The 27,814-nt window shown below is 44.7% G+C and overlaps 1 protein-coding gene and 1 pseudogene across 3 annotated transcripts in view; one reads left to right on the top strand and one right to left on the bottom strand.

Annotated features, from left to right (window-relative positions):
- LOC119952068 (membrane transport protein XK-like) overlaps positions 1–27,222 on the top strand; it is a 40,490-nt gene extending 13,268 nt beyond the window's left edge. For 2 of the 3 annotated variants that reach the window (XM_038775603.1, XM_038775604.1), the window contains 3 exons: positions 17,654–17,991; positions 25,229–25,488; positions 25,912–27,222. In XM_038775603.1, the coding sequence (XP_038631531.1) occupies positions 17,654–17,991; positions 25,229–25,488; positions 25,912–26,621 (1,308 nt within the window). In that variant the 3' untranslated portion in view covers positions 26,622–27,222. Of the gene's footprint in view, positions 1–12,342; positions 12,580–17,653; positions 17,992–25,228; positions 25,489–25,911 lie in introns of those variants that run through there. The other variant, XM_038775602.1, reaches the window with a different exon arrangement.
- LOC119952518 lies at positions 13,311–13,409 on the bottom strand (annotated as a pseudogene).
- Positions 27,223–27,814: the final 592 nt, after the last annotated feature.

Raw genomic sequence — 27,814 nt, forward strand, 5'->3', positions numbered from 1 at the left:
AAAAATAAGCAGTGGTGTCTGAAAAGGGAGACTTGTTGCCAAAGCTTTTTGCCTTGCAATCATCAGGATAAACGGTGCTGATTGTTGGCAAAAAGGAGAGGCAACATCTTTCTCTTGAGCAATATTTCAGTTCTCCCGAGTGTGAAGGTGTTAGCAAAGGTGCAGAAAAGATAAATGAGAATTGTTCCAAGGTTGATGAGTTTGAATTGCATGGATAGATTTGGAGAAGCTGGAGTTTCTGTCCTTGGAGAAGAGAAAATTTAAGAAGAGATTTGATAGAGGTGTTCAAAATCATGGGGGAGACCTGGACACAATCAGAAAGGTAAGAACCAGAGGACATCAATTTAAGGTGATTAGCAAAAGAAGCAACGGACATGAGGAATATTTGTACAGAGTGAGTATTTAGGATCTGGAATGCACTGAATGGGAGTGTGGCAGAGGAAGATTCAATTGTGGTCTCTGAAACAGAATTAAGTAATTATCTGCAGAGAAAACAGAGGGCTACAGGGAAAAGGTGCAGAGATTAGGAAAGTTGCTCTTGTAGAGAGCTAGCACAAACACAACAGGCCCCCTCCTCCCCTGTAACTATTCAATGTTTCTATGAATTACAACATAAAGATGTGCCGTGGGAGTTTCACCGGTAGTTATTCAACTATAGAGTACTTTACTGCCCAATTGACCAGACAATACTTAGAATTGAGTTCCAGTTCATGAACTTCTTTATTACAAGTTATAGCAGGGGAGCTAAGCTACCATGTGATGGCTTGCTAGCTCCCCGATCACAACAAGAATTGAGCAATTATACTTTATTAGTGTCACAAGTAGGGCAGCACGGTGGCCTAGTGGTTAGCACAGCTGCCTCACGGCGCTGAGGTCCCAGGTTCGAATCCCGGCTCTGGGTCACTGTCCGTGTGGAGTTTGCACATTCTCCCCGTATCTGCGTGGGTTTCGCCCCCACAACCCAAAAAAATGTGCAGAGTAGGCGGATTGGCTACGCTAAATTGCCCCTTAATTGGAAAAAATAATTGGGTAATCTAAATTTAAAAAAAAAAAAAATTAGTGTCACAAGTAGGCTTACATTAGCACTAATGAAGTTACTGTGAAACTCTCTTACTTGCCACACTCCAGTACCTGTTCAGGTACACAGAATTCAGAATGTCCAATTCGCCTAACAAGCACGTTTTTCGGGACTTGGGCGAGGAAACTGGAGCACCCGGAGGAAACCCACACAGACACGAGGAGAACGTGCAGACTCCATACAGATAGTGACCCAAGTCGGGAATCGAACCCGGGTCCCTGGCACTGTGAAGCAGTGGTGCCAACCACTGTGCTACTGCGCTGCCCATAGCATTACAAGAGTGATGGGCTTTTATAAAAGATATCTTATTTATGCACTACATTAATTGAAGTCCTGTCACAACCAGATAGTGCCAATAGTTAGTGATTGTCATATGTTATATATGTTATCTCGGGTAATTAGAATATACCAATCAAAAGAATACCTTTGTTGAAAAACTATGTTCATTCACAACTAATAATTAGGATTACATATGAGTATAGTTATCAATCAAGCAGGTACATAGTATTATAATATCACCAGGCACATAGGTGTCTTACTCATCTCTAAACTTCCAGTTATTAGATTAAGTATACTCCTGAGTGCTAACTCCCCAGACTCCGATTGTCCTGTGTTCTGTGATGATAACAAGCAGAAGCTGTCTGATACCAATTAACTTCTGAGTGCAGACGTCCTTGTTGCCAAGTCATTGGGAGTTTTGTCTGTTGCCACAGCAAAGGTTTGTCTGTGGAAAGGTACTAGCCTCTGAAGCAGGAACTCATGTTGACCCTGGGATTTTATTTAAATGTGGTATATAGGTTTTGTACCTAAATATACCTCTTCAAGATGCAACCCAATTAAATGACTTGCTCCCTTGTGAAGAAAAGTTTAAGATGCCATTTGAGCAAATTCTGTGCTAGCTTTACTCTAATTAGTCTTGATCTTTCACAGCAACGATAACAACATTGCGAGTGTAGTTCAGTGACCTAGACTGATGAAATAAGCAAACAGATATGACAGATGAGATCTAATATTGAAAAAGATGGAGCGGGGCAATAAAAACAAAATTATTTAATTTTCGAGTTGTGCAGAAGCAGTTTGAGGAGGCTATTTAACGAAAATTGTGTATGGAATTCTGGACTTTATAAATAGTGGCATAGAGTACAAAAGCAAGAATGTTATGCTAAACTTTTATAAAAGTTGATCAAAATGAATTCGAATTTTGATAGAGTAGATGAGGAGGAGGAGGAGAAGAATCAGTGAAAGCATGATGGACTGAATGACCTGCATCTATACTGTACGGTTCTATTCTTTAACTTGTGTTTATAAAACATAGAACAAATCCAAGTCCTGCACAGAAGCGTAGTCAACCCAAGCCAAAGAAGATGGGGTGACCAAATATTTATTCTAAGAGATTGGGAGTTGGAGAGACCAGAGGTTTACAAAGGAATTCCAGAATGTAAGGCCCAAGCACAGTCACCAATATGGGCGAAGAAACTGAGCGATGCACAAGGGGCCAGAGTGGGAGGAAAAGAGATATCTGGAACAGTTTTAGGGTGAATAAGGTTACAGAGTAAACAAGGCCTTGAAGAGTTTGTAATCTGAAAAAGAGAATTTTATATTTGAGGCATTGGCTGTCAGACCCCCAAATATGTCAATGAGTACAAGGATCATACATGAGAGGGGCATGGGCCCTGGGCAGAAGAGTTCGGATGAGTTGAAGTTGATGGAGGTTGGTAATTTGAATACTGTCAAGGAGGGAGAGATGGGTTTTGTCAACATACTTATGGAATCTGACCCTATGAAGTCACTGAGGTACTGCATGCGGATGAGGAAAGGATTTTGATCCTCAGGGACTCCCGAGGTAATGATATGGGGTAGAAAGAGAAGCATTGGAGGTACTTTGATTACTATTGAATAAGTAAGAGTATAACCAAGTGAGGGCAGTTCTGCTGAGTGGGCCAACAGAGGAGAGTTGTTGAAGGATGATGGTGTGATTGACGTTTCGAACAGTGCAATGATAATCAGGATGAGGAGAGAGAATACATGCACCAACAGATACAGGATGTCATTTTCAACATTGATTAACATGGTTTCAGTGATATGTCAGATGACGTTCCCTGTAACCCAGATGTTTCATGCAGACCGAACATCAGTTAACCACTTTAAGTCACTGCACATTCACGACCATGCAAAAATATTTAAAAGGCCTGCATGTTCAAATGAATAGTCTGTACAAAACAAAATAACATTATAGCGGTACCGTTAATGGCAGGGCAGAAATCTGACTGGTGTTTCGGAAACGATGGGCAATGATTTGGGAGGCAACATGTTAAATAAATTTAAAGGGAAGGCAAATGGAATATGGAAGGTTAAAGGTGGCTTGTTGGAGTGGGAAGTGATAATATCAGTTTTGAAAGGAATCTGTACATTCACATTCCATGCAACACATCAGAGGCATCTGTACTTAGCTGAGAACAGAAATTGATCCTGGGGGAGAACCCTGTTGTTTACCTAGGTTTCAAGTTACTGCCATAAATAATGCTTTATTCCACAATTAAAAAATAATTTTTAAACGTTATCTGGTACTACAGTAGCTATAATCTTGTTGTACAAGTTTGTTTACTGTCTGACCACAATCTTCGATGATGAGGGCATCATTTTGGTCTGGATTGGAAGATGATAAAGTCAATCATGTGCCAGTACTTGGATTGTGGATGTCTCCAGGAAGTCTTGAACTGGTCTTTTTTGCGGAACAGTGTGTTAGTGGTGATAAGTTGGTGTTCCACACATTTGGCGAGCAGGAGAACCCTGTTGGAGTTGCAATTCCTGACCCTTTCTTTCGGATGGTTTTCTTTCCAAATTTGGGAGTCCTTTTGTTGGTTGTTCTGGGTGAGCGTGCTTAACACTCAATTTGGCTGTTTCTTTACTTAGCTCTGGAGTCGGCAGGTGTCGTTAAGACACCGCCACAAGGTCAAGGTGAAGTTCAAAGCAATAAAACCATACACCAATTAGTAAGTCCAAACAACTGAGTTTATTATAATACAATTATAATAACTACCCATGCACACGCTAAAATGATTAAACTTATTCCTACCGCTAAATAAACTAATACTTATCTCGAAGGAACTGCTGGGTCAGGGAACAAGGCCTCTTGCTCTGCTCTGGTCTGCAGACTTCAGGTTGGTAAAAGTTAAAAGGGGTCAGGAGTGCCTATCTCTGGTAGCGATTGTTGTGAGGCACTTACTTGTTGGCAGCTGCTGTCCGAACCCTCTCTTCTCTCTTGTTCAAGGTCTTCTTGGCAAAAGCTGGTCGAGGTGCTGGTCCACGGAGGAGTCCTGGTCAAGGAGAGAGGAGGGCTGGATCAGAAGACTGAACCATGTGTGGGACCTGTCTTTTATAGGTCCCAGGGGATCCGTGCCCCTTTGGGCGGACTCCCTTACCTGCTTGGAATCGATTGGGTCTCTTCCCAATCGATATGTTTGAATCCCCCAATAATGGGGCAGTTCCTCGGTCACTGGGACGGTTCTTGGGACTTATTGTTTTGGGCTTCTTTGGCGCCGAAAAGTCTGGCCTTCCATTCAATGTATCGATCTGTGTTTAACTTGTTTCCATTGTATCTGGGGATCGCCCGGTATCGCCTCATTAGCATGTTAACTGGTTTCTTTTCACAGTGCTACGTTAGCTATTTTTTTTTTTTAAATTTAGATTACCCAATTATTTTTTCCAATTAAGGGGCAATTTTGCGTGGCCAATCCACCTACTCTGCACATTTTTGGGTTGTGGGGGTGAAACCCACGCAGACACGGGGAGAATGTGCAAACTCCACACGGACAGTGACCCAGAGCCGGGATCGAACCTGGGACCTCAGCGCCGTGAGGCGGTTGTGCTAACCACTAGGCCACCGTGCTGCCCTTCTTTTCACAGTGCTGTCTGGTTTCTGCAGCAGTCAAAACTGTTTTCTGCAGCAGTCCAAATATACAAGCGTTTTGCAAGCTGCTTGCTTTACAACATGTCCATTTTCCCTGCATTCCTTGCAATCTTCCATTTTGTGTTGGGCAGTGGCCACCTCAGGTGGCTACACTTTCCAACCCTAGCATGAAGTCTTCAAGGAGGATGATCTTCCTTAGGAACGTTGGAGAGAATGATGTACAGTGTGGAGTAGAAGATTTCTTGGGACTCCTCATTGGCATCAAGGGTTGGGGGATTGGCACACAACTGTTACCTGCTGGTTCCCTGCAAACTATAGACGGAGGGTCATGAGGCACTCGTTGATGTCGACGGGGATCTCCAAGCTAATTCTATGAGTCCTGGGCTGTTCCTTGGGTTTTTCTCTCCAGAAGAAGGTGTAGCCACCGTCATCTTCCCTCAGCTGCCCTTTGCCTGCTCTTCGAGTCTTTTGCAGGACTGCAACATAAATGTTGAAGTGCCCGAGTTCACGGGCAACACGGGCAGTTCTCCATTCTGGCCAATTGTTTTGCTCATTAGCCATGATGGTTCGCACATTCCAGGTTCCAGAATGCAACTAACTTTGATTTTCTGACCACAGGTAGATGATTCTGCAGGATGCAATTTCCTAGCCAAGTTGGGAATGAAACAGGCTATTTTTAGGGCACCTTTTCTAGCTCTTTCCCCCATGCGGGGTGAACAACGTGGATACTAAAGAAGGTTGCTCATTCGTGAATAAAGCTGCTGAAATGTTCTCCTGTTCCTATTCCAAGAATAGGAACTGATTCACAACTGAATTAAACTGCACCACTTCTGTGCCAGTCCAAAGCTAGGGACTTCCAGATCTCACCAGTCCTGTCCCCATCACCTCTAGCCAATCGCTGCAGGGCTTGTCTGTGTGGGGTGTGTGCAAGTTTCCTCCAGGTAGATGCGAGGTGCGGGACATCTTTTAACATGTATGCCGTTGCACATCAGCACACACTGTCCTTGCCAGAGGGTAGGTCCAGCTCCATTGGCAAGCGAATCTTGACAACTAGAGATCTCCCTACTGCTGCAACCTTAATCCGTAATCGCAGCCTTTGATACCATACGAGTATCGTATTTTTTGCACTCTTATGTTCTATGTTCTATCTTCCGCCTGATCAGCCGTTGAAGACTTGATATGGGTTGTGCTTTCTCTGGTTCTTCCCCTCCCACCTTACTCTCATGGGTGACCCTGCCAGGAGATAAGACTCCTGACTGCATTGCTCTCTGGATCAATGGAACGGTCAGGCCTCATTCACTGCGGCAAGGTGGCAATCCAAGAAAAGGCCACAAAACTTCAATATGATAAGAGGCAAATCGGCAGCATGATAGCACTGTGGATAGCACAATTGCTTCACAGCTCCAGGGTCCCAGGTTCGATTCCAGCTTGGGTCACTGTCTGCGGAGTCTGCACGTCCTCCCCGTGTGTGCGTGTGTTTCCTCCGGGAGCTCCGGTTTCCTCCCACAGTCCAAAGATGTGCAGGTTAGCTGGATTGGCCATGATAAATTGCCCTTAGTGTCCAAAATTGACCTTAATGTTGGGTGGGGTACTAGGTTATGGGGATAGGGTGGAGGTGTTGACCTTGGGTAGGGTGCTTTTTCCAAGAGCCGGTGCAAACTCGATGGGCCGAATGGCCTCCTTCTGCACTGTAAATTCAATGATAGATCTATGATAGTAGAAAGCAGTGTTTAACAATAGAGTATTTACCTACAAGGATTCACTCTCATCATCCAATGTTGTTTTCCAACCCAGGAGCACTAAGAAATTTTACTGTAGTTTGGATTTGTATTTTGTTTATTGTCACGTGTACCAAGGTACAGTGAAAAGTATTTTTCTGCGAGCAGCTCAACAGATCATTAAGTACATGAAAAGGAAATACAAGAAAATATATAATAGGGCAACGCAAGGTACACAAATGTAACTACATAACACCAGCATCAGGTGAAACATACAGGGTGTAGTGTTAATGAGGTCAGTCCGTAAGAGGATCATTTTAGGAGTCTGGTAACAGCGGGGAAGAAGCTGTATTTGTGTGTTTTTTGAGTTTTAATCCTTAAATGCCACATTGACAAAATCCACATTCGAGTGGGACAGTAATGCAAAAATGTCACAAAAAAATTAAACCATTTGGTTTTGACTTGGTGACTATCTTTAAATTTAAATATATAAAGGCAAAAAGCCACCTGCAGTCAAATTCCACATTCCACACTAGATTGATACAAATGTTTCAAGGAATTTTTTTAGCAGTTTCAAGGGCGGCGCGAAGCACATTCAAACAAGCACATACTTGTTTGCTTATAATCATTGTTTGCGTTGGAAGCTGGCTGCCATTTATTTAAATCTACAAGGTGTGTGCCTGAATTTAGCTGAGTGAAGCCGAGTTGAGAGAATCTGTTTGGAACCTTTCGGAGCTTTTGGTTCAAATCCTACAATGCTGAGAAGTATGAAAAGAAAATGTTAATTCAAAAGAATTAGATATAGTGAACAATTATTTTTTTGAGCAGTTAGATGGTATAACTTCCAATAATATGTGTTGTATTGTGTTGTATTAGTTTAATTTCTTCTGCAGTAAATTTGCTCAATAGCCTAAACCATAGGGGGAGGCAGTGGCATAGTGGTATTGTTACTGGACTAGTAAACCAGAGACCTAGTGTAGTGCCCTGGGGACACAAGTTCAAATCCAGCCACTGCAGATGGTGAAATTTGAATTCAATAAAAATCTGAATTATAAAAAAAAGTCCAATGATAACTATGAAAGCATTGTGATTGTCACAAAAACCCATTTGGTTCACTAATGTCCTTTTTAGGGAAGGAAATCTGCCATCCATACCTGGTCATGTGACTGTAATGTATTTGACTTAACTGTCCCCTCAAGGGCAATTAGGGATGGCCAATAAATGCTGGCACAGCCTGCGATGCCCACGTCCCATGAACGAATAAATAATATCTGAAGTTGTGGTACCATATCGGTTACTGAAAATGGGAGTAGGCACAATTTAATTCCAGTGGTTAAATATTTGAAAGATTTTCTGTTATCTTAAGCTTGCCGACATATTAACGTACCTAGTGAAGATACCCTCAAAGTCGTAGGCAATTGAGCAATAAGAGCAAGCTTAATAATGGAAGCCACAAAGTGTGGTGCAGAAACAACTCAAAAATGATTTGCCCATCTTGTCCTAACTCTTTCTCCTCCATATGTATGTGATCTATGATAGTTTTGAGATTTTCTTATTTTGAAATTGTTGCAATTTGACTTATTTGTCCGAGCTCCCTTGAGAATACTGTTTATCAGGTGCATGGCGTCCAAGACCATCCATGCCTCACACCATTCTGACTGCACACTGCTAGGGATGGATTTTTTTGATTTTTTGGGGGGGGGGGATGATTTTGGTGTATGGGGCTGATAATTTAATGTTAATTTATTACAATGAAGTTCCCAACATCGGAAACAAAGTCCGCTACTGACGAGGGTGGAAATAATCACTTCCAGTTTTGACGTCGTTGTAAAACTCAACTTTAGCTTTCTTGAATATTTTCTGCTCACGTTAGTAAACCTGCCTGATGTGAGTGGAACATAAAAAAAAACATAAAATCCCGGCCATAATATGGCTATAGCATGGATGGCGGGAATTGAGCCATTCCTATGCCAGCCTTCTGCAAGCTCGACTCAGATCGTTCCACTGCTGCCTTTTCCCTGTTGCCCCACAGGTTGTTTTACTTTTCAGGTAATTTATCCAACTTCCTTTTTGAAACCTACATTTGAATCTGTCTCCAGCATACTGGGGCAGTAGATTCCAGATCCCAACAACTCATTGCGTAAAATCATTTTCCTCACGTCGTCTTTGGTTCTCATGCCAAAAACTTTAAATTGGTGTCCTCTGCTTGGTGTTCCTTCCACCAATGGGAAGCTTTTCCTCCCTCTACTCTGTCCAGGCCCCTCATGATTCCACATTTTGTTTCATTGACTGAATTTAAATTCCCCAGTTGCCACTGGCGTATTTGAATTAATGTGTCTGGGTTATTGATTCAGGTCACTGCATTACTAGAACAGTACATAATGTTATAACATCCTGGGCTAGGGTGTGGTCAATTCCAGCCCACTTGACCCAGAGTTGCAACACCATTGAAATGAACAAATAATTCTTAGAAAATACCCAAGTTCAGCAGGTTTGTAAATTTAAACACCATAATTTTTTTAATGAATAACAACCACCATAATTAAATATGCAGCAAATACAACTGGTTAACTATTATTTAATTCCTAACCCAACCCATCTTTGTTTCAGGTGGATATCTTCTAGTACACATTTCTTCAATCTAGGCCTTCAGTTGGAGGTTTTTGTTTTCCGTCTGTAATAGTTTTCACTGTAGATTCATCCTGGTCTCGAGGTTTTAAAAAAACCAGCAGTCTTTCTGGCGAGAGAGACAGACAGACACTAACAGCTGCTCTTCTCAGCGTTCAGGATCCGCCTGTCCTTGGTTCTCTGAAAACCATCCTTTTGCCAATCCATTGGCCACCAGCTGACCAATCAAACTGAATCCCTCTGATCTCTCTCTAGGGTGCCAAGAGCGAAACCTCCATAGCACAATTCACTTCCTCTGCTTGAATTAAAGGTATATGTTCATGAAACATCCATGGATCAAAATGATAACCGCAAAGGAAAAGAAATGGGAAATAAAGAAATGAACAGGAAAGGACCTTACAATAACTATACTAGTCCAGTAACATAATCATTATCCAACATTCATCTCCATCTTCTCCTGGGTTATTGGCAATGAGAACTAATGCTGACCTAGCCAATAATGCCCGCATCCCTTAAATTTCTAGTCATGGATTTGATGTATTTATAATGTACGGTCATTAAGTGGTATTGGGTGCAAAATTGATGCATTGTATCTGGAGGATTGAATCTCTTATGAAAAAAATGAATGCATTGTATCTGGAGGATTGTATCTCTTATGAACTCAGTATAGCTCTAACATGAAGAATAGTTCCGAAATAGTTCCAAAATAGAAAGGGGCCAGTCAAGTGAAAAATGAGGCAAGATAAGATTGGTTTGGACTTATTTGTCCAATTTGTGTATTTTATGTAAGGTTGGTGATATGCAGGCTGGTTAGCTCAGTTGGCTAAATTGTGGTAGGCTAATGACACAGGTTCAGTTCCTGTACTAGCTGCAGTAGATATTTTCTCCTTGCCCCATTGTGATATGGAAATGTGTAGATCTATGGTAAGCAACCCTTGGACAACAAGGATGCTATATTGAGGTGAACAAGTTGCTAAATGGACCTATTACATAGTTAATGACTGAGACCTAACTCAAAAGAATTGGAGGATTGGTAGTTCAACTTACCTGGCTACAAGAGACTCCGGAAAGAAAGGGAAGGAATAAAAGTGTGTGTAGATTGCAGCAATAACAATGTAAAGGTAAAAGAGGGAGTGTGATTAATTTCCGTAATATGAACATGGGTAAAGGGCAAAGAGGGAGGGCGATTTATGAACAAGGGAACTTGCATGATCAAACTATTTCCAGACCAATTATGAAGGAAGCAGTACTGATTGCTGAATCAAATTGGCAAAAGGTCCATGCTAATACCTCCAGGACATGGGTGCAAATCCTATTATAACAGCTGGTGGAATTTAAATTCAATTAACTAATAAAAAGCTGGAATTGAAAGCGAGTCTCAGTCATGGTGCTTTGAAGCTACCCTTGATTGTTATTAAAAACCTATTTGGTTCATTTCAGGGAAGGAAATCTATGCTTTCATGGTCTGGCCTACATGTGATCCAAGCCCACAGCACTGCGCCAATCTGAAATGGGTTAACAAGTCACTTAGTTCAAGGGAAATCAATGATGGGCAACAATTTCTGACCTTACCAATGACACCCAAATCCATTTGGGGGAAAAAAAAATCAAGCATGAAAATACCTAACTAGTGGACACTGGAGTTGGAAAGGGATCTGGGTGAATTGGATTTGAATTATTGTTCAGCGAATAATGATTTTTTAAAAAAGGGGTAAACAATGGGTAATGGGAATAGATGGATGGCAGCTTGAGAATGAGCGCATAACTCTGGGAATTTGGTGCAGTGAGGAGGAGATGTTCTGCTCTTTTACAGAAAGGCATGGTGAGCCAGGAAACAGCAGTCCAGTAGAGAGTTAGAAAGGAGTGGTCCAATAAAGTGAGTCAGAGATGGCAAGAGCTGAAGCCCAGAAGTATAAATTAGTAGAGAAATTGGGTGATTGGTGTGTTTTCTCTCAAACTGGAGCAGTATTTAAAATGGTCGAGGGAAGATGTATGAATTTGAATTCCCAAACTATGAATAATTGTTGAGTGATATTTAAATTTAACCTAAGTAATTAAATAAAGCACAAAGTGCAAGGGGAGGTAAGGTGGTGTTGCAGCTGTACCAGAAGGGCACTGGAGGACATCCAATTGAATTTTAATTAATTGATTGACATATATGGGGTGTACTTGTTTGCAATAATCCCACTCCCCACCCAATCATAAAGCCCATCTGCAGCAATTGTGCAAGAGAAACAATGTGGTTTATGGGTTTATCCTCTAATACTTAGCTTTATTACTTTCTTTTCTTTACTCAGCAAGTTGTTTCTTTTCATATTTCAGTTTTGTATGAAATTCATGTTGTGCCATACTTTACCTTTCTGAAATTTGCTCATCAGCCCCTTTAATGAGAAGAAATTTTGAAAATGTGGCCCCCACCTGAGAAGGTTTGACAAGTCTGAACTAAATAGTTGAGGGGAGAGTTTGTGTGAGGGGAGACTTGTAAAGTTAGAGAAAGGACAAGGTTATTTTGCAGGGTGACGAAGCATGTAATGATAACCAGAGTTTGAAAGGTTGGGACGGATCATGCCAACATAAAAGTGCACCGGCAAATAATGTCACAGCAGTTCTTACAAAGATGGGTGAACTGACAGCACAAATAGAAATATGTAGGTGTGATATGATAGCCATTGCTGGCACGGTTGCAAAGTGACCACGGTTGAGAACGTTTCTGAAGAACTGGAAGAAAAAAAACTGAGTTGGGGGTAGCTCAGTTATTACAGATATGATGAGTACAGTAGTGAGATATTACCTTGGTTTGGAGAATCAAACTGTCAAATCAGTTTGGGTGAAGGCAAGGAATGGCAAGGGAAGAAGTCGCAGGTGGGAGTGTTTATAGGCCCCAAGACTGTAGCTACACTATAGGACTTAACAAAACCATTGGATTTTGTAAGAAAGGTACTGAAATAATTGTGGAAGATTTTAATTTTCTTATAGATTGCTCAATTAAAATCGGCAAAGATAGCCTGCATTGGCAGATATTTAAGGAGATGTTCATAACTCTCAAAAATATGTCTTCCACAGAGAAAGAAAAACTGTATCAGAAGGATGCAGCATCTGTGGCTAACTAAGGAAGTTGAGGGAGGTCTCAAATTGAAAGCAAATCCATACAATTCTATTGCAAAATGCTTGAGATTCTGGAAGGATCCACAATCACAAAAGTAACCCTGTGTTCAAGACAGGAGGGAGACAGAAAGCAGACATCTGTAGGTCAAGTTAGTCTAACATTTGCCGTTGGGAAAATGCCAGTACTAAGCAGGTAGTAGCAGGATGCTTACAAAACACAAATCAGGCAGAGTCAAAACTGGATAAAAGCAAATTACTGCTGGAATCTGGAACCAAAGGAGAAAATGCTGGAAAATCTCAGCAGGTCTGGCAGCATCTGTAGGGAGAAAAAAGAGCTAATGTTTCGAGTCCAGGCAAGAGCTTTGACAAAGGGTCGAGTCCTTGGTTCTCTGAAAAAAATCCTACTCGGGCAAGATCCAATCACCGCTTTTTACTGGCCACCCCAACCAATTGGAAAAAGTCACACACCTCTCTTGGGTGCCGAGAAGGTCCGAGTTCTGCTATCCAATGTCCAGAATAGCGTTTCCTTTTGAATTCCTAATTTTCCCCGCTCAACTTGAAGGTATATGTTCATTAAGCATTCAAAGATCAAAATGATAACTGCAAAAATAAATCAAGAGCGAAAAAGGGAATTAACAGGAAGGGTCCTTACACTGAAGTGAATGCAAATTAAGCTTAATGATCTTCTCGCCATTTTTGGGCATTTTTGAACTCTCCATCAAGAGCTGGCCAGCTGAATCTCAAAATGGTTCGTGCCTGGCACAAATCTCGTTTATGGCCTTTTCAGCTAATCACCGCCGTGCCCGGGTCAGTGCCAGGCGCATTGTGGTGGCTGAATTGGGCCCGAAATCTCTGACAGTAGTTCTTTTTTTAATAATAATAAGAGTTCATAATTAACAAGCATGCTTGCGCAGGAGCCATGCTAATCTTCTCGTTCCAATTTTAGTATATGTGCTGTCGAAGCGAGCACATAATTAACAAACATGATTGAAACTACAACAGAACCCTGAGAAATGTTTGAAACATAGTACAATTGTCATGCTAACAGCAAATGGGATCGGAGAACCACACCACAGAGGCTACATCCTATCGCCCCGCCCCAACAGCTGATGGTAATTAACTCTTTGAAGTATGAGATAAATGGCTGCCACCTCGGGTAGAATCCCTCCACCGAACCCTTGACAGTGCTTGACCTTTTCCAGATATAAAAAGTACACGAGGCCACCCAACCAGGCAGAGCGGATACTCTCCATCCCAGCAGAACCCGCCTTTGGGCTATCAGCGAGGCAAAGGTGAGTGCATCCACCTTCACCTCTGTCCTCAGAGCCAGCGAGTCCAATACCCCGAAAATGGCCACCAACGGACAAGACTCCGGATCAATATTAAGGACCACTGACATGTGCTGAACAAAGGGACCCAAAATCTCACCGTCTTTCAAAAAGACCAGAACATGTGGGGATGATTGGCAGGTCGACGAGAACACTGCTCACACCTGTCCTCTACCCCATCAAAGAACCCACTCCTATTTTTGAGCTCTGTGAACCCAACGACCACCCGTAACCCCACCAACTGCTATTGCTGATAGGAACTTGACAATCGTGGTTAAGTGACCACTTCACAGATGCCAAGTGGATTCCCGTGGGTGGGCAAGCCATGTAGCAAGTGGGACTAATTGCCTCTCATCCCAATCAAACCTTGATGCCTGGACACTGTACTTGAATAATGTGGGAGACAACACCACACACTCAACAACCAAACACCTAGGGGTTGGGACACATCTCCGGGTTCATGTCCCTGGCTGGAGGATGGTGGGTACCACGGGGAATGGGTGCCTGGAGCAATGGGCAAAGGGTCCGGAGGTCAGCCTGCATTGTGGAAGAAAGTGTCAGAGGCATCATAATTGTTGTGCAAAAATAATTTTAATGTGCTGTACAGCGCCCCACCCCCTACCTACTTCCCCACCTCAGTGCCCTCTGTGATCCTCAACGTGCCTGGCCCTCTTGGCTCACCACTATGTCTGGGTGTCTCCCCAAAGATGCACATCTGACGTGGAGGCAGCCAGCTGCCTAACTCTTCCCGTGGCCTTCAATGCCCCTGGTGGGCATCCTCTGTGGGGCTGAAGGGCCCCAGCTCACTTATTGGCGGCATATGTACAGCTGTGCGCCCTGTCCTGTGTGCTGACCCCGATGGTGGCCTAATCAAAGGGGTGGAACTTGGGGGTGGTGTCCACCGTTGCCACTCCATGGATCCGGGTTTGCACTCAGTGACTCCTCCTCCCGGCCAGTGCGCATTGGGCCCTAGGGTTGTCTTGGGACGGAGGGGCACTTGGTTCGAGCCCCGGCTGTCCCTGGATCATGTGGCTCTGCAAGTTCTGGTGGTTCCCCATAGTCTGCAACCTGATGTTGATGCCTTTGGTGATACTCCTCAGTGACTGGGACACATCCCCCAACTGGGCCATGTTCCGCGGCACCTCGGTAATGCCCACCTGCAACTGGGACAAGCTCCTGAGTGGCTCAGCCATGTCCATCTGAGAGCAGGACATGTCCCGTATAATCGGCCTGGTACTGGCCCAGTGAGGAAGACATTCTACCTAGACCCTCAGCCATGGCCTTATGGTGCCAATGTCGTTCACCAGGCTCTCAACAACGGTTGCCACCCTAGCGGTGTTGGCCTCGGTGCCACTCATTTCCAGCACCATCTCTTGTGCCCATAGCCTCTGGGACTCCTCCAAGACGTTATGGATCTGCTGGAGCGGCGCCACGTCTCCCTCTCAATGTCCCGGCCACACTCTATCATATTCATCAGCTCCGGGTAAACCACTTCCAGAGACTCACGATCTGGCTGGGACACAGCTGGGTTCTGGGATCCAGCAGCCCTCTGACTGCTGTCTCGCCTGGGGGTTCCTGCCTCCACCTGATGTGCATCATCAGCAGTGTGGTGCTCACCAGATTGTGCCCCAGATGCCTCACCACTAATATTTCCCTCCGAGGTGTGTGACTCTGCACTGGTTGAGGGTGGGGATGACAGCTGTATCGTGACCACGGTTGCATCCTCGGAACTCCCCTCTGAGGTGTCCTCCTCAGTCAGGAGAGGGGGCAACCCGGGATGGGCCAGCTCTGTAGGCTGAAGGACCTGTGGGAGAATGGACGTGTGGTCAGTGGGAGGGATGGATCAGTCAATAAGACAATAGCAGCTCACGTTTGGCAGGCCCCTCGGGTGGAGCCTGGTGGTTTCTCACCTCTGCAGCGTCTGCCAGCCTCCGTGTTGGTGACAGCCCTGACCTCAGCCACACCGGTCACCTCCAGGGCCTCCTGCTCGAAGGGGATGAGGATGATGAGGATTCTGATGTCCGGCACGCCATCACCAGTCTGGGCCCTATCCCATCGATAGTGGAAGAGCATTTACTGAGGGGAGGCAGAGCATTGGTAGCCTTACACGTGGTTCACAATGGTGGGGGAGGGGTGGAGGAAGGGTTGGGGAGTCGAAGGAGATGGGGGTGGGGTGGAGGTCGTTGAACTTTTTCTTGCACTGAAGGCTGGTCACACTCAGTGAGCTGTCCACGGCCACCACCTCATCCCAAGCAGCACTGGCTGCCTTGTGGCTCACTCTCTGGGGGACAGGAACAAGACATCCCTCCTGGCCTCCACTGCGTCCAGGCGCCTCCCCAGATCAGCAACCCCAAATCTTGGGGCTGGTCTCTTCAGCGCCATTTTTGTGAGCTGGCAGGGGTTGGCTGAGCAAGTGCAGCTTAAGTGCTGCTCGACTTTGTTAGTGGGGGGCTGGCGAGCATGGTCCTGGCGAATGTCGGACCGTCATTTGGAGCGAAAAGCCGTGAGATTTCGTTAAATGGACCAATTAACATTGACTTGTGTTGCTGGCCTCGCTGGGCTGAGCGCCGGGAAGCTCACGGCAATTCCCACTCACTACTCCATGTTTAACTTGTCCCGAGAAAGAGCCAAAGCACTTCAGCAATTTCATACTCTCATCTAAGAGCAGTACATTGGTATAAAGCGATACCCTATGTTGCCCTGGAAGCCCTCAGTGCTATGAGCAGAGGTTCTATCAGCAGAGTGGAAAGGAGCAGTGACAATGACACCCCTGTCTTGTATCCCTGGGAAGTGTCCATAACTTGTCGCATTAGTGCGAACACCAGCCATGGGGTTTGTCTACAACAGCTGCACCATGAAATAAATTTCTGCCTGAACCCAAACCTCCCAACTACCCCAATGAAATACATCCACTCCACTCCGTCAAATGCTTTCTCTGCATCACCTCTGGCTGTGGAGCTGAAGAAGGCGAGAGGACATTTTTCAGAACCCATATGTTAGACGACAGCTGCCTTCCCTTCACAAATCCCCTCTGGCCTTCATCCATCATGCCCGAGACACGTGGCTCTAACCGTAAAGCCAGTGCCTTGGCATTCATGTTTAGCAACAAAATGGGCCTATAAGGACCACACTTCATGGGGTTCTTATCATTCTTTAGAACAAGGGGGATGGAGGCTTGTGAAATCGTATCCAGCAGAGAGCCTCGAGCTAAAGCGTCGCTGAACAGATCTACCATTAATGGCACCAGCTGGTCTGAAAATTATTTGTAAGACTCAATGGGATACCCATCCGGGCCGGATTCTTGCTTGACTGCATCAAACCAATCACCCTCGGCATCTCCTCTGGACCTAGTTGGGCCTCAGCTCCTCTCTACTCTTTCTCCTATCTAGAAATTCCGCCATAATTGATCCCCTCTCCGGCGGCTCTGACATATACAGATCTTTATAGAAAGCTTCAAATGCAGCATTAATTTCTCTTGATGCCACCACTAAGTTACCTCTCAAGTACCTGACCTGCATAACCTCCCGAGAAGCCGCCTGCCACCTCACTTGGTGCACTAAGAGACGATCCGTCTTCTCCCTGTGCTCATATACTAAGCCCCTCGTGGGTCATAGCTTTCCCAGTAGAGACCAAGAAAAACTGCATCAGAATCCGCTTCTTAGTTGCAAATGACAGTAGTCTTAAGGACCGGGCAGTTTAAATGTTAAAGATTAAATGTTCCTATCCTTGCAAAACATTATGTTCTTTAACTTCACATGTGCAATGCCATGGGATATTGATTCATAATACCTTTTATAAGATTGTAATGCAGTCCAAAGTATATATTATTCTCTATATCCCTAGACCATGATAAGTGTGTTTTATAGTGTAACTATTTGTGTTTTAGGTGAGCTTACAGCCGTGGATTGGAATGGAGACGATGGGAGCAATTAATGGAGATGAAGTTAATTTCAACTCAACAACTCCTGTACTACACCGGGCAAAGATGCCAGCCAGCATCATAATCTCTACAATCCTGTTCATAGCAGAAACTGTAGCTGCTGGCTTTCTCTGTGCCTTGTACAGCCGCTGGGGTGATTCCTATTGGTTGGGACTGACTATTGCCTTCATGTTGGTACCATCTGTGCTGGTGCAGTTTACATTGCTCTTAATCCATCGGGAACTGGGTATGAACAGGCCATTCATATTGCTGCTGCATCTGCTGCAGTTGGGACCTATCATCAGGTTAGCAACAAATGTTACTGTCATAAAAAATTTTTTATCAGTCATTGTTAGATTAGATATAATGTTTATAATTTTAGTAACACTATTAAAATATTTTGGTAAGATATTGTGTTTATCAAGGTAAAAGATAATAATTGAGGAATTACACTTTCCATTTCAGGCTCCCATCAACAAAGCAAACATTCTCATGTTAGATACTATCCAACTAACACAATGCAAAGCTCTTTCCAGTAATTATTTTAGCAGTGTGCTCAGTGTTAGAGCTCAAAAATATACACCAACTATTATGTAAGTGAAACAGATAATTCATTGACATATAAAGGTCTTTTGTTTTCTGGATCTGCATTTGTGTCAAAAAGGATGATAGTGCCTGAAACCTGTTTTATTTTAAAGTGCTCAAATTTTCATCCTACTTGTCCAGGCTGGATTCAAACACAAGTCCTGAGGCAAAAGGATAGTATGCTAACAGTTTGCTAGTCTGCTTGAACTGCAAATGGATTTAGACCACAATACACATGAAACTAGGGGACTTGGAAAATTATGGTGAATGCTACTGGGATGGAAACCACTGGGTCCTGGAGATTTGATTATTTTAAGTCCTACTATTGTCTTTGTCTCACTTATTATTTTTAAATCCACTTGAGTTCCTCCCTTCGGCTTATTTTTAGGTTTCTTTGAACTGCTAATAGTCTTCTTCCACTACTGTGAAATGGATACCAAATATTAATTTAAACAAGTTACAAAACTATTATGCTTTTGCCTGAATTTGTTTAATGGGCTTCCATTCAACTTTTACAATGTTTTTCTCTTTAATATTTATTAAAACTTCTGTTTGATATCCCTTACAAGTTTCCTCATATTCCCTTTTTGCACTTCTCACTTATAAATCTGTTCCTAAAACTTTCACCCAATGGATACTCGGCCAGTGCATTATTTATTAAGTGATCTAGAACCTCCAGTTTAATTGTTTTGTCTGTTTGAGTTAGCTGATCATTGACATCTTAAATGCACACCATGTCCCTGACCTAATAAAGATAAAAATCAACCAGCAATTCTGCTCTTGATCATTATCCCTCAACTTCTGTGGAAAAAGTACACATGTGAATTTAAGATAATTTGAGATGGTTCTTTTAACACCTCTAAAGTACCTTTGGTCATTTTTTTTCAATGTTAAATGCTCTAAAGAAGTTTGTTGTTGTTAATCTGCTCCACTCCTCCCATCCACAGAACTACCAAGATTTGAGTATGGTATTTAAGCATTTGGGTTAGATAACAAAATTATGCCAGCATGATTTTGTTCATTCAAGTGAGAGAAAAAAAATGAAAATCCTTTTAAAAATATTTTATTATGGTATTTGAAAATTTTTATAACAGTAACAAAAACAATGACATCAACAATGCAAAATAAACATTTCCCCCTCCAGCCCAATTTTCGCACACCTCAACCATACAACAACAATCCGCGTTTCCCCCCCCCCCCCCCCCCCCCCCCCCCCATCCAACCTGGATTACTGCATGTGCTGACATTTTTAATTTTCCCCAAGAAAGTTGACGAACGGCTGCCACCTCCGCATGAATTGAAAATCTTAAACGACAAAATAGCTTTCCTAAAAATCCATCCTTAAATTATCAAACAATTGTAGGTTCCTGCATGTTCTGAAACACAGTTACTTATTTTGTTTTGTATGTAAATGCATTTGATTGATTGATTTTAGTACGTGTTTTTCCACCTGTCAAAAACTCTCGTTTAGGTGTTGTGTTTTCTCAAGTGAACTTTCTTCCAGATTCTTTCATTTCACCAAATGCCCATTCCAAGCCTCTCACATGGCCTTCCCCAAAGGGGAATGTGAGATTTTCTTTTACAATGAGGAATTCTGGAATCCACCGCTCTTCCTGGAAATAGTAGCAGATACATAAACCTTAATAATAGCTTTTAAAAGGGAAGTGGATAAATATTTGGATGGGGAAGGGATTGGGGACTGGGAAAGAACAGAGGAATGAAACTGTAATTAATTCTTTTAAAGTGCGAGCACAGTGGTGGTGGGCCAAATTTTCACCCGTGCTAAAATTGACTTGCACCAAATCCTAACCTTGACTATCTCTGTTTGTCTCGACATAGCCTTCAACACAATCTCTGTCCTGCCTTTAAAACTATTTGTGTTCTTATTGAAGATCTTTCTACATTCTTATTAGAGTCTGTAAATATATTTTTGGTTGAACAGCGACAGACCACGTCACGATGGTAGTCCCACAGTGCTGTTAGGTAGGGTGTTCCAGTCCGATTGATTTACCTTTTTATGTGGACCCCGGATAAAGACACTGGCTGGTATTCTCCGATCCTGCGGCCAAGTTCTGAAGCTGGTGTCAAAAGCTGTGCGAGCCATTCCGGCGTCAACGGGCCTCCAGGCCCAGGTATTCACCCCTTCCAAGGAGGCTAGTACGACGCCGGAGTGGTGTCCACTGCTCTGGCGCATGAAAGCCGGTGCACCATGGCCGGCGCGGGTACACGCTTGCGTGTGGGTTGCCGTCCCTCTCATTCCCTCTGTCCTGTTAACTCCAGCCTTCTTAAGAAACCCTTTCTGTCCCAATTCCCTGGCTATCTGGACTGTAAATTGTTCCTAATGAAACTTGCATAAAGAAAATAAATATCTAACACCCCACAGTCCCGCCTCCCGCTCTCCACCTCCCCCAATATGGCAGTCAATGTGGCTGCCAACTCCGGGCAAACCCCTCCACAGACCTTCTCAAGGCTAACTTTATTTTCTCCAGCACTGCTGGGTCACTCACCCAAACCCCCGGTTTCGGCACCCCCAACATAATGTCTGCAAACACCCACCAGAATCCCTCCAGCTTCGAACAGGCCCAAAACATGTGGACATGATTCACGGTCACACCTATCCTTCACCCCTTCAAAAAACCTGCCCATCCTGACCATAGTCATATGTGCCCTGTCAACCACCTTGAACTGATTAAGACTAAATTTAGCACACAAAAAAGATGCGTTCATTCTCCTCGGACCCTCCTCCCACAACCCAGCCTCCATCACCCTCCCTAACTCTTCCTCCCTCTTGCGCTTCACTACCCCTATTGGGGCTCCCTCCCAATCAATTAACCCTTTATAGATTTCTGACACTCAGCCCTCACCCACCCCTGTTTTTGTGTTTTTGACATCACCTTGTCCTGTAGCCCCAGGGGCAGCAGGTGGGGATAGGTCAGCACCTGCTACCTAAAAAAAAACAACCCATCACCAGCAAATACCAGAACACATTCCCGCTGGGCAGCTCAAATTCCTCCACCAACCCCTCCAAGCTCAAAGAGCTGCCCCAATGAACAGGTCGCCAAACCGCTCACATTCTGCCCCTCGCCACCCACCTGGAACAAACCAATGATTTCCACAGATCGGTGCCCAAATCAAGGCCCCCTCCAGCCTCGGGTGCTGCCGCACTTTCTCCACCCACCTCCAGGGCCGCAACCACTACCGTGTTTGTGGAGTACCTGGCCAGTGAGAACAGCAGAGGCGCTGTCAACAGTGCCCCTAAACTCGTCCTTACAAGAGGCTGCCTCCATCCGCCCCATACCGACTCCTTCCCCACTACCCACTTCGGAACCATAGCTATATTTGCCACCCAACAATAATTCATCAAGTTCGGAAGAGCCAGCCGTCACCCCCCCCCTCCCCCCCCGGGACCCCATTCCAACAGCACCTTCTTGACTCGCGGAGCTTTACCCACCCAAACAAACCCCAAAATCAGTGCATTAACCCTCCTAAACAAAAAGCTTTTCGGTTTAAGTTTGGGCGACTCTGGAACACATAAGAACCTGGGGAGACCCATCATCTTCACCGATTGCAACCGTCCCGCCAGCGACAGTGGGAGCATATCCTACCTCCTAAAATCCCCCTTCATTTGGTCCACCAACTGAACCAGATTCAGCTTGAGCAGCTGCTGCCATCCCTGTGCCACTTTAATGCCCAAATACGTGAAGCTCGTCCCCACTACTCTAATATGCCCAAAATCCTTCCTCCTCCCCCCCCCCCCAAGTGCCTCCCCTTTTACAAAACTGTCTGATCCTCCCCCATCACCCCCTCCAGCCGAGAGGCCAAAACCTTGGCCAGCAACTTAGCGTTCACATTTAGCAATGAAATTGGCCGGAGAGACCCACACTCCTCTGGGTCTTTATCCCTCTTTAAAATTAAGGAGATTGAGGCCTGCGATAACGTAAGGGGGACCACTCCCTTCTCCCTTGCCTTGTTGGATGCCCTTGCCAGCAGGGTCTGCGGGTCCTCTGAAAACCTTTTATAAATTTCCACCCACCTGGGTCTGGGGCCTTCCCCTAATGCATTGCCCCCATACCCTCCAACACCTCCACCAGCCCAATGAGGGCTCCCAGTCCTTCCACCAGGTCCTCCTCTACTTTGGGGAATTCCAACTGGTTTAAGAAACTCCCATCCATCCTAACCGGGTCGAAAACCGTGTTTCCCCCTCCTTTCAACTTTCCGATCTCCCTCACTACCTCCTGCTTCCTCAATTGCCAACATAGAACATAGAACATAGAACAGTACAGCACAGAACAGGCCCTTCGGCCCTCAATGTTGTGCCGAGCCATGATCACCCTACTCAAACCCACCCTATACCCGTAACCCAACAAACCCCCCCCCCCCCAACCTTACTTTTATTAGGACACTACGGGCAATTTAGCATGGCCAATCCACCTAACCCGCACATCTTTGGACTGTGGGAGGAAACCGGAGCACCCGGAGGAAACCCACGCACACAGGGGGAGGACGTGCAGACTCCACACAGACAGTGACCCAGCCAGGAATCGAACCTGGGACCCTGGAGCTGTGCAGCATTTATGCTAACCACCATGCTACCCTGCTGCCCCAAACATCTTGCTCACTTTTTCCCCATATTCCTAGACTGCTTCCCTAGCCCTCCTCAACTGCCCTGACGCCTTACCCTTAGATATCAGTCCAAACTCCATCTGGAGTTTCTGCCACTCCCTCAACAATCCCGCCTCTGGGGCCTCCGAATACCTCCTATCCATCTGAAAAATCTCCTCCACTAGCCTCACCATTTCCGCCTGCTCCGTCTTGTCTCTTTGTGCCCTTATTGATATTTACTTCCCCCCCCTCACCACCGTCTTCAACACTTCCGTAATGTGGCGGCAAAAACCTCACCCTTGTCGTGCATCTCCACATACCCCCAAATAGTATCCCTCACCCACTCACAAACCTCCTTGTCTGCTAACAGTCCCTTATCTAATGTCCACTGCGGGCACTGACACTCACCCCCCACGACCCACCTGCAAGTCTGAGACCACCATCGCCAAGTACTCTGAACCGACCACCCCCGCCAACAACGTCCTATCCATCACAAAATAGTCGATCAAGGAGTACACACTATGTACGTGGGAGAAAAATGAAAAATTCCCTCGGGCTACTAAGTCTCCACGGGTTCACCTCCCATAAACCCTTTCAATTCCCTCGCAGCCGCTGATACCCTACCCAACCTCCGGACTCGACCAGTCCAATTTCAGCTCAAGACCAGTGTTAAATTCCCCCCCCCCCCCATTATCAGCTGGTGCAAGTCCAGGACCGGAATCTTCCCAGCACCCGCCTCATAAACGCTACATCGTCCCAGTTTGGCCCCCCCCCCCCCCCCCCCCCCCCCCCCGAGGACAAAAAAACAAACTGGAAGAACCAATCCCTCCAAAGCTCAATGTCTTCCTTCTCCTGCCAGTCCATTGTCTCTCTCAAACTCCCAACGCTTCGTCCAGTGTCCCAAAATAATGTTGCCGACCATTGTAGGTCACCCAGAGGCAGGTCAGGTACAGCATCCTGAACTTCACCCTCTTCTTAAAACAGGGCAACCGTCACTCGATTAAAGCCTGCTCTCCTCTTGGCCAGCTCCGCACCCGAAGAGCATTGCCCTCCCAGGTACGTCGCCTCATTTACCTAGCCCACCTCTTGATCCATTCTTTATCAAGGAACCAGTGTCACTGCATTGCCCTCGGCTTCCTCATCAATGCCCTGTGTGCCCGATCCACCTCCAAGGGTCGTTCGAAAGCTCCCTTCTCCAGTATTTTGGCTACATAGCAGTGAGTGTCTGCTCCCTCCGTTCCTTCTGGCAACCCCATAATCTCTTGATTTTGCCTCCAGGAGTGATTCTCAAGATCTTCCACCTTCTCCTGAAACTGCCTCTGGGTATCTGACAACACCCCCATTTGTTGGTGGCTGCCCACAAAGTAAGCTGCAGGGTGGCATGTGGCACAGTGGTTAGCACTGGGACTGCAGCGCTGAGGACCTGGGTTCGAATCCCGGCCCTGGGTCACTGTCCGTGTGGAGTTGGCACATTCTCCCCATGTCTGCATGGGTTTCTCTCCCACAACCCAAAGATATGTAGGTTAGTTGGATTGGCCACGCTAAATTGCCCCTTAATTGGAAAAAAAAATAAGTGGGTACTCTAAATTTATTTTTTAAAAACCAAAATAAAAACAAAGTAAGCTGCTCATCGTGTTCCTCCACCTTCTGGATCACCTAGCTTTGCTTCTCCAGCCTCAACTCCATGCGGTCGATCTCTGCCTTAAGTGGGTCCACTATCTTCGCCAGGTCATCCAGAGACCCTTTTCTCTGCTGGCTGAACTTCTCATTCAAGAAGCTACCATCTGCTCCATCGACCATTGAGATGGTAGGGCTGACCCCTTGCTCTCCGCCATCTTGCCCTGAGTCGCTGGAAAAGTTTTTTTTGCTCCGACAATTCCTTCTGCCTAAAACCAATTCTGGTCCACTAATCCATCCACCGGTGGATTATACTCTTCCTCCACCACTCCTGCACATTTTCCCATCAAAATATCCACCCGTTAATCGAGGAAAAGGATAAAAAACATCGGCATAAACATCGCCATGGGAAGTGGTCTCCTGTTTCTAAGCAATGCCTTTTAGTTTATTTATTTTTCACACCATAATCCTCTCTAAACACAATAAAATCCCAGTTTTAAACCCCGTACATACAAACACCTTTGTCCAGCATGAATTCAGCTATACCTACAGTTGATGACACAATGCATGATCTATAGAAGGAGGAACTTGTTAGAAAGAAAGACTTTTTTTCCATTCAATTGCTAAATATTTTCTTAGTAATGAAAGCATGCAATAGTTCCTCCATGACCTTCATTAAAGCAATGAATAGTACTTGCCGTTTTATTTTTAGTTTAATCATGTCCTTGTTCTTGACAGGTGCCTAGAAGCTATTATTGTGTTCTGCAAGTCTGGGAAATGTGAGGAGCCATACGTCAGCATCAGCCGGAAAAAACGATTCCACCATGGCGAATCAAATGAATTTGAAAAAGAAGTGGGTCATTCGACAAGAAAGTTGGCTATCCACCGTAATGCCTTTCAGCGGGCATCTGTCATTCAAGCTTTCATGGGCTCCACCCCTCAGCTCATCCTCCAGCTGTATATAAGTGTAATGCAGAAATACAATCCACCAGCACGAGGTAATATGTTTGGTCTTGCTGTTTAAGGTCTGAACAGAGATTATATAGTGCTTCATGATGGGACAAACATTATGCTTTACTGTGGTGTTGCTTGCAGAAAACTGCAGGGAAAGCAAATGTATGGGATTTATAATGCTCTCAGTGCTATTTGGGGGGGGGGGGGGGGGGGGGGGAGAAAAATGTTCTTTTGAAAGCAGAATAATTCACATCTAAAAATGGGTAAATATTTTGGAACTTTGCTTGACGTAAAGGTGATCAGAGAATAATTTATGCAGAGGTTGCCTGCAGGAACTTAAATTACAGAACTATGTAGACTATATAATTAAGTCCATTGTCCATGTATTGTGAAAGGATGTTAAGGTGGGAAATCAGCTTTTTCTCATTACAAAATGTTTCCACTGAGTTTTGTCTCTTTTTGTTCAGTTGCTCTGATGGTGATGTCATTGCTGTCAGTGACCTACGGAGCCCTGATATGTAACATCCTCTCCATCCAGATCAAATATGATGACTTCAAGATACAACTGAGACCAGTTGGCTACATATGTATCATCCTGTGGCGCATCTTGGAAATTGCGACCCGAGTCATAGTGTTGGTGCTGTTCAGCGTAGCATTGAAGGGGTGGATCTTTGCCGTGGTCTCCATTGACTTCCTGGTCCTCCTCTTCCTCCCATGGGCAGAGTTCTGGTATAGCCGTTCACCCTTCCCTGAAAACATTGAAAAGAACTTCAAGAGGTTTGGCACAGCTGTTGTACTGTTACTTGTTACCATTCTCTACGCTGGAATTAATGTGTTCTGCTGGTCAGCGGTGCAGCTTATGCTCAGCAACCGTGACTTGATCAACAAGAAACAGAATTGGGTCAGGTTGTCTGTCTATTACATATTGCGGTTTGTTGAAAATGCAATGCTCCTAATTTTATGGTATTTTTTCAAAACCGAAGTGTATGAGTATATCTGTGCCTCTCTGCTGGTGGTTCAGCTAATTATTTGCTACTGTCTGGCTATCACCTTCATGCTCCTCTTCTTTCAATACTGCCATCCGTGTAGGTGGCTTTTCACACACAATGTCGCAGACTGTCTCCAATGCTCCTGTTGGGATGAACCTCACTTCAAATCTACAGTTGAAGACTCATAATTCAGCAGATGTGTTGTGACAAGAGATGGCTTGCAGTGAAAACATTGATTTTGTTGCTTTTTCATATCACCCCTCCCAGAGGTAGCGAAAAGTTTAACAAGCTGGTGAATTTTATAACAAGCACAAATAATGAGTTGTTTACACAAGTCTGCTTATGCTGGAGATCAAAACATACTACTGCTGAAAGCTGGGACAGTGCCTGGATGTTACTTTCCAAATGTCTTCTTTTGAAGACTGACAGCCAAAGGAGTTGCTGGTATTCTGGGATAGTAATACTCCGTTAAGCCAAAGAAAGTTCTAGCCGACAGACACGCTGCTAAGAATAAAAGGACCCTTGATCGCCTGATATTTGGGAACATCAAAGCTGGATCCATATCGTGCAGAAAGATATTTGTATTTAATGAAAGATTGTTTATTCGGGATAAATCCCGTTATTCTCTGAGCACATATTTACTTTGTGTGAGTTAGCCTAGTAACTCAGCTTTAAGGGTTATTGACTGAATTGTGTTATTTTTTTTCTTAAATGCTTAAAGCTCTTTTTAATTGGATGTGAATTTGCATGTACATAGTTTGTGGCAGTAAAAAGTTTGTAGTTTTATTTATTGCCTTTTTGCCTTTGTCCTTTTTCTACCTATATTCTCTGTCAACTCTTGTGCTGTTATATTTATCTAAAAGATAGCACTTTGCGTGGCTATGTCAGCGTTGATCTCAAACGGATATCCCGTCTGGTCTCAATCCCATTCTCGCTGAACCTCATCAGAGTGAAGGGAAACAGGGCCATTGCTAAAGCCCAATAGATTAAAGCCCCTACAGGAGCTTGTCTCCATCTGTTTTCCAGATCTTCAAACCATCCCAATACTTTCTCGATGTTGGTCGCCCAATAATAAACGAGTAAGTTGGGTCATGCCAGGCCCCAACAGCTGGTCCCTCTGAAGGAAAGCTCGAGGGACTCTTGGCTCTTTTATTTGGGCAGCGAAGATGCCATATACTTATCAATCTTAGCAAAGGATTTGGAGCAAAAAATCAGGAGGCACTGAAAAAGAAATAAAAACCTCGGGAGAATATTCATTTATATAGTCTGGATTCTGCCCACCCAAGGACCGAGGGAGGTTATCCCACCTTTGCAAGTCGGACCTCACCCTGCTCACCAGATTAGTGCAGTTCAATCTATGTGGCGATGGCCAATTGCGGGC

The sequence above is a fragment of the Scyliorhinus canicula genome, chromosome 17 (genome assembly GCF_902713615.1).
Source record: "Scyliorhinus canicula chromosome 17, sScyCan1.1, whole genome shotgun sequence".
NCBI classification, from domain to species: domain Eukaryota; kingdom Metazoa; phylum Chordata; class Chondrichthyes; order Carcharhiniformes; family Scyliorhinidae; genus Scyliorhinus; species Scyliorhinus canicula.